The sequence below is a fragment of the Sinocyclocheilus anshuiensis genome, unplaced genomic scaffold, assembly GCF_001515605.1.
Source record: "Sinocyclocheilus anshuiensis isolate Anshui unplaced genomic scaffold, SAMN03320099.WGS_v1.1 scaffold155, whole genome shotgun sequence".
Classification (NCBI taxonomy): domain Eukaryota; kingdom Metazoa; phylum Chordata; class Actinopteri; order Cypriniformes; family Cyprinidae; genus Sinocyclocheilus; species Sinocyclocheilus anshuiensis.
In genome coordinates this window covers 421,536-429,124 of record NW_015549572.1, presented here as the reverse complement: position 1 = coordinate 429,124, position 7,589 = coordinate 421,536, and the positions used below count along the sequence as shown (strand labels likewise).

The following is a 7,589-nucleotide window of genomic DNA, read 5'->3' as shown; positions in this document are numbered from 1 at the left end:
TAAAGCTCTCTCTCGGTATCGCGAGATTTCATAGTCTTCCTCGCCGTGTGGACGTTAGCGCTGGAAGGTGTGCTCTATGGCGGTGGCCGTTTCAGCGGTAAATGTAATATTTTGTTTAACTTCTCTCTTAATATACATACAGCAATATCTCACGTGCATATAGTAATGTTTTCGGACAGAGGTTTCATTTAAAAAGTTAGAAGAACAGGGGTATGGCTAACTAGCCTAGCGCATCGAGAGCGGGATTTTCTCTCTGGCCTGCTGCTGCGTGTCTATTCAAAATCACAGCGATTAAATCATGCTCGACTGACCAAGTCATTTCTAACTGTTAGGATTTGTTTATAATGGTTGTTTTTAACGGTGTATTACTACGTCTGTAACCCAAACGCCTGCGCTCACTCGCTTTCTTCATTCGTTACTTGAGCTAGCGTGTTAACCCGTTCACATTGTGCTCCATGAGCTGAACCAACTTAGATGCTGCACGGCCCACATGAAACTAAACTCTCCAGTTTAATGTGTTTACGGTGTTAAGATTTGTTTGCATTTACTATTCGCTTTTGGAAAAAAAACTGCATTGCAGTGGAACAATCTTTTTGAGTGTCGAATTGAGTATCTTTAGACCCAACATTACATAAGGCCTAATGGCCGGTGAGAACATATGGGACACATTCATACTTCATTGAATGCTGCCTTTTTGACCTGATAGTCAGTGCGGTTAATTGATGTTAACATTAACTAGGTAATGTGTTCGTAGTAAATCAGAGCAGCCCCATAAATGGTTAATTTAGAGTCCATCGTTCTCCTAACTAGTCTGTTTACAGATATCTCAAAACCCATGCTATTATAAGTAGGGTGAAAAACATTTAAGTTCACCCCTTTAACTTGGGAAATGGATGCAGTGTACATGAGTTTACTGAAACCTCTCTCTTTCCTTGTAGACTCTGTATTGAACTGTAAAAGCTCCCCATATATAATCTCACAAGACACCCCAGCGGAGAGCAGGTGCTAGGTAAGGGGCCTATCCACTGCGCACCCTGAGACCACTCTTACCCTTTGATATGATAGGGGTTTGCAAAGAACTTTGAATGTGTCTGATTGCTTTTCAGTTATTGGAGTATTACACATATTTGATAAACAACAGGTTGCATCAGGCAACCTGTACTTCCTTTCTGTGTCGTTCAAGTGTCACCAGTGTATGTATAATAAAGTGTTACAGCTGTTAGGGAATGAAAAATTAAGTTTTATTTGCATAGTAATTACAACAAAAACATGTTTTTATTGTTGTTGGTCGTTATTTGTCATCCAGGCCAGTCATACCATACTGGAAGCTCAAGTACTGTAATTTTTGTATGCGTGTAAAGGGTTAGTTCACCCAAAAATAAAAATGTTGGCATTAATTTACTTGCACTCATGTCGTTCCAAACACGCAAGACTGTCGTTCATCTAAGGAACACAAATTAAGATAAGGTAAGAGCTAGTGGTCGGCCGATATATCATTTCACAATATTAAATAAAAACTGATGAAAATTTGCACTGTTTATCGCACTAGTGTACTTTAATGTTTAATCAGGGAGTTTGCTTTTAAATGCTTTTATTTTGTACAAAATGGCACAAAGTCACACTTGTGGTGTTCCCGGTCAAAAATGTCCAGCCATTCAAAGTGAATGGGAAAGAATGAAAGTAATAGAAACTATTAGTGTTCAGGAGCATGTAGATCATCTTCACGTTCACATATGTACGTGTGCTTGCAAACATAAAGGCCTTGGACCTGTTCCTGTTTGGATGCATGCATACTCACACTAACACACACACACACTTATACAAACTATTGGGAGTATTACAAATTTTCTTCAGTTTTTATTTAATATTGTGAAAATTATTCATAAATAATGCTTTTTTCACTCAAAAAATGAGGTGCCTACTCTCAGATAAATGAGGCCTACGATTAATCAGATGCAAATATAAATACAAAACCAGTCCTAAATGAAAGAAAAGAAGTTGACAAAAAGTTTGAATCCAGTATTTGGTGATAATATAGCATAATGAGTGATTTATAAGCAATTTTTTGAGGCCGGGCCATTTTTGCCCTGGAACATCAAAAGTGTTACAGGGTTTTGAACACAACACAAGGGTTAAACAAATCTTTGAATGTCTAATGAAAATTTTATTTCACAAACCTTGCAAACTTAGTCGAATCCAGTTGTGAGATCTTGTGAAGTGTGCATGTGTATCCTGCATGATCGCGTGTTCTCTGCATGACTTTCAGTCCGTTCAAATTAAATGCTTTAAACATTCAATTCGTGATTTCAAATTATGCTGCGCTTTATGCATTTGCACAGTGTCATATTCATGTCATTTTCACTGTGTGCTGTATGTAAAATGAGTGTTACCTTGGCTTTATTTGAAAAAATATGATTCCCAATGCACACAAACTTCTCAGAATACTGAGTGCTCTGTTGGTTACAGTTTACTTCCTTTTTCATTATATTTTTATTAAATATTTATTTGTGAAAAATACTTTGTCATCTAAAGTATAAGTATGTTTATTCTACAAATTTATTTTTTAATCCATTTTCAAATGATTTCAAATTTCTTAAATATTAAGTAAAATAAATGCAATTATATCGGCGTTATATTGGTCATTGGCCACCTTGCTTTCCAAGATATCGGCATCGGCTGTCAATAAACACATATCGGTCGACAACTAGTCAGAGCTTTCTGACCCTGAAACGTTCAAAGCCCAGAAAGGTAATAAGGACATCGTTAAAATAGTCCATGTGACATCAGTGCTTCAACCATAATTTTGTGAAACTACGAGAATACTTTTTGTGAACAAAGAAAACAGAAATAAGGACTGTATTGAACAATTTCTTCTGTTCCGTGTCAGTCTCTGCAGCACTTCATGACAGTACCGTGATGTTTCAGTGGCATTGCTGTCTATGCAGGGTCAGGACTCAGAAAGCGCTGGAATTTCATAAAAAATATCTTAATTTGTGTTCCAAAGATGAATGAAGTTCTTACGGGTTTGAAATGACATGAGGGTAAGTAATTAATGACAAAATTTTTATATTTGGGAGAACTATCCCTTTAAACAATATGTACGTTCTTTGTGCTAATATTCACAAATTGGTCAAATTTTGTTGTCAGTCAAATTAAAGGAATAGTTCAGCTAAAAATGAACTCATTTACTCTTTCTGATGTTGTTCTAAACCTATATGACTTTATTCTGTGAAATGCAGTAGGAGAAATTTTCATGGTTGTTCTCGTTGCATATTTCCATACAAGACTCATTTTATGCTTTAAAAAGGATGTAAATATCATAAAAGCAGTAAGTGCATCTTATACTTTATATAAAGCTTCTGAAGCCAAACAAACCAAAATTTAAGCCATTATTCAATGAAGGTCATCTGCCATTAGTCTAGAAAAATCATGGGTTTGGAACAACACGATTAAAGCCCTGTTCACACCAGGGGTCCGTTCTTCATACCTCGCTAACTCGGTTAGCTGGATTTGATTGTTGACGATTTCACTTGATTTTGGATTGGTTGGTTCTTCAAAGCTCATCCCGGAGTTGCTGTCATAGCAACAGGTCCGTAAGCTTAAACCTGATCGGGAGCAGGCTTATTTCACGTAAACAGGATTAGATCGCATCTTTTTAAGCAGAATTGATGCTTAAAATCTGTCCGCTACCACTGCTACTTTATTACAAGAGTACCCTACTAATCAAGGGACAGTAGTTTAATATAATAATAAGTAATTAAAAAAATATTAATTAAAAAATAATATAATAATGTTGTGTAGTCTATAATACTATTGACACAGCCAGTTTTACTCATTGAAATATTTATTCATGATAAAATAATTACTTTATAATTGTCTTACACACATGCTGTACAGTTAATCTGAGCCGTGCATTAATTTGAGTGGTGACATATTATGGGAGTGGTTTGATGGAGCGCAGGAGATGCCGATAACTTGATCTTGACCCTTTAGAAACTAATTTATGCTGTCACATAACAAATCTGTTTCAAAAATAAAATTAAATGAATTGCTAATTAAAACATTGAAATAAAAATATAAAGCCTGTACAAATACTAGAAATCGTGAATATAAATATTTTTTTTTAATTAAATAAAATAAAAGCAGTGCACATTTCATTTATCTATTATACCATTTATGTAGTTTTGTTCGCTTCGCTGTTTCCTTACAAAAGTTTTTCGTCAGGTGTCTTTTTTAATTATATGATGTCATTACGTTGCTGTCTTGCCACCAGCCAATTGCTGATTGTGGTTTCGAGTATCGATCCATCTGCCCTTTTCGGGTAACACGAGAAAGCGCAGTAATCTTAGACAACTTAATCCAGATATTTTAATCAAATCCGCAAATTCGTTTGAAGAACCAAATTAGCCAGATATCAGTTATCACGATTAGATTAAGACAATCAAGAATTGGCATCTTTCAAATCATCTCAGATCTGTTAAGCAAGGTATGAAGAACGGGCCCCAGGAATGATAACTAAAACAATAACTATATAAGCATCCACACCTATGGACAATAATGTTTTGTTTAATTGTAAGCATGAATTTTGATTGGCTGTTAATGTTTTTATTGTTTGGTCAAAAGTTTTTTTTCAATACTGTTTCTCATTTTTTTGTAGTTGTAGTGTGTCCCTGTTGTCATGCAATTAGAACAATTATTGAAGTTTTATAGTTACCATCCTTACTGTGAATGGGCTGTAAGTCACAATTTTCATTATTTGGGTGAACTGTCCCTTTAAGGATCATTGCCACAGAACTTGTGTACAAAATATATTGCCTTAAGGTTTGTCACCCAGGGCTTCATGTCCTAAATATTAGGGCTGCACGATTATGACAAAAATCATAATTGTCGATTATTCCTTTGAAATTGTAATTGCATTTATTAATTACGATTAAATGAATGATGTTTACACCTTTGTTTGAAGCAACTGCATGCCATATTTTTATATGAAAATAAACAAGCTGAAAACACTAACTAAAAAACATTTATTGCTTTTCTATAGTATTAAGCCTCAAATGTCAACTATACATTGGATTGGTTTCTTCTTTAAATAAAAAGGTAAAAATATGCATGGTATTACAGGGATCAATGCTAAGGATTTTTTTCTACTGGCCCAGTCGGGCCAGTTGTTCAAATTTTTACTTGCCCTGCCAACATTTTCATAGTTGCTGTTATCATTATTTTTGATCTACGTTATCTTGTTTTCTAATAAGCTTATATGACACCAATATTTTAGATACCAATTAAATTGTGCAATTCTCTATTTCAATTTCGATACCACAGCAAAAATCACTAGCCAAAATAAACAAATATAAAGTTTAAGCATTATTAAAGACAAGTGACAGTCAGTAAATAAAAACAAATGAACAAATTACAGGTAATAGCACAATTAAATATAGACCTATAGCTAGGGCTGGGCAAAAAATTGATTGCGATTTTCATGTGAATCTCATCAGTAAAGCCGCTTCTGGTGATTAGTAGTAAATCTCCAGCACGTGCTTTCAGATGGAGCGGCATTTACTACACAAAGCCGTAGATCACTGACAAGCTACTCAAAATCGCAGGCGATTCATTGCCGATTTTGAATGCGATTTTGTGTAGCTTGTCAGTGAACTACGGCTCTGTGTAGTAAATGCCGCTCCATCTGAAAGCACGTGCTGGAGATTTACTACTAATCACCAGAAGCGGCTTTACTGACTGACGAGATGCGCATGAAAATCGCATTCGATTTTTTACACAGCCCTAGCTATAGCACAAAGATAGAAATTAAATGATGCATTAGGTTTTTATGTTTGTAGATGTTCAGGTACAGAAATTGAAAAATCACATATAAAATAACATTTGCATATTCTTCACTCTGTGTTGCACCTTGATTTTTCATAGCCATTTGAAAGTAGAGGCAGCCACTGCATTTTAATCATGAATTGATCAAAAAAAAAAAACACGTGCAATGTTTGATTTATATTAGACTGTATAATTTAAAAATCTGAAGCAAAAACAAAATGACCTGACTTTAGCTTTGTGAAATTATGCTACATAAAACATCTGCATGCATGACACAGAAACAGCAGGCGGGCTGAATGAGATGCAATTTCACTCTCTGCCAGCAGGTGGCGCTTATAGAACAACTCTGTGGTTACCGCTGTAAACAGAGCAGCGCTGCGCGTATTAACACTAATTTAAATGCATTATACGGAGGCAAGATGAAAAGAAAACACACTTTCTGAAAACAGCCAGTTTCCCTCAGAAACACATTAATATAAAATTAAATATTAGGATTTTCTTTCTATATTTCACGCATAGTGAACAGCGATCTTGTTCTGCCTGCTACAGTATTTTCTCCTTTGGAAAAACCCTTAAGATAACATGTACAAAGAAAAAAAGCATCTTAACCATGCAGAATAACATAAGTGGACTTTGAACGATTAATTGCTGCTTTGAACGATTATGTAATTGTGGCATCCGTAATTGTAATCGCGATTAGAAATTCGATTAATTGTGCAGCTCTACTAAACATCTTAGAGACAACCTTTTTTTCCCCTGGATTTGGATGTCAGTGATCTCAAATTGTTGTCTCCCTATCCAGTTCTATTGTTCTAAGTAGGTTTGTGTTTTTCTTTTTCTTTTCCTTTTTTCTTTTTTGTCGTTTCTCTCTGTGTCATCTGTGCTGTAGAACATATCTCTTGCCTGTACTATATTTCCAAAGCCAATGGCAGAACTTTTTGGGTTCAAACCTCCTTAAGGGGGGGGGGGCAGTGCACCACTCTGGAGTTCATTTGAGCAAAGGTATTTAAGTTTTCTCTTGTGTAGTAATCAATAAGAGGGCTCACTTACTTTAGCATAGGCCTGGGTGATAAAACGGTATCGATATTTATCGACGGCACACCCTCTTCGATAAAGATAGAACATTTTTTCGATATAGGCACGTGTTATGAGTGACGCAGACTGAGGAGATTGTGAATTTAAAAAATTAATATTAGTCGAATTTAAAATAAACATTTGCATTTGAATGCAAAAATAGTACAATCAAATGTTAGGTGTGCGTCAGGGAGCGTCATCAGTGGAGCACAGGTGATGATGATGTAAGTGACGTTGTTGCATTTTAATGTTTTATAAGTCTAGCCCACGAGACACGCAGTTGCTGAGTTATTCATTCAAAATATTAGAGAAATATAGTAGCTCAATGCGTAGAAGATCTTGATTAGGTTAAAACCAAAACCAAGCCATTCACACAGAACGCATATTCAGCGCATTTTTTAGACGGACAAATAAGACTGCTGCTCTCACGTCTCACACGAGCTGTATAGAAAGCCATGCAAAGTTAAAACAGTTTAAACTTTTAGAAAACACGTCACGAATTTGTGGAGGTTTATTCCTTTTCACTGCGTCTCTTATGTTTTTAAAGGCAATCTGTGTGAAAGGCGATTTGGCTCTTTGTATTAAGCAATGCATAAATACATGATACTGTTTTGTTTATAATTGTTTATGCAATTTACGAAATTGTTTGATTTATATGAGTTAATTTAGACGTAATGCACGTTTTTTTTATA

At 35.3% G+C, this 7,589-nt stretch overlaps 1 protein-coding gene across 8 annotated transcripts in view; it reads left to right on the top strand.

Moving 5' to 3' along the window:
* puf60a (poly-U binding splicing factor a) overlaps window positions 1-7,589 on the top strand; it is a 35,344-nt gene continuing 27,755 nt past the window's right edge. For 2 of the 8 annotated variants that reach the window (XM_016445522.1, XM_016445513.1), the window contains exon 1: window positions 12-103. In XM_016445522.1, the coding sequence (XP_016301008.1) occupies window positions 77-103 (27 nt within the window). In that variant the 5' untranslated portion in view covers window positions 12-76. Of the gene's footprint in view, window positions 104-938; window positions 1,010-6,712; window positions 6,826-7,589 lie in introns of all 8 variants that reach the window. The other 6 variants (XM_016445519.1, XM_016445518.1, XM_016445520.1 and 3 more) reach the window with 6 other exon arrangements.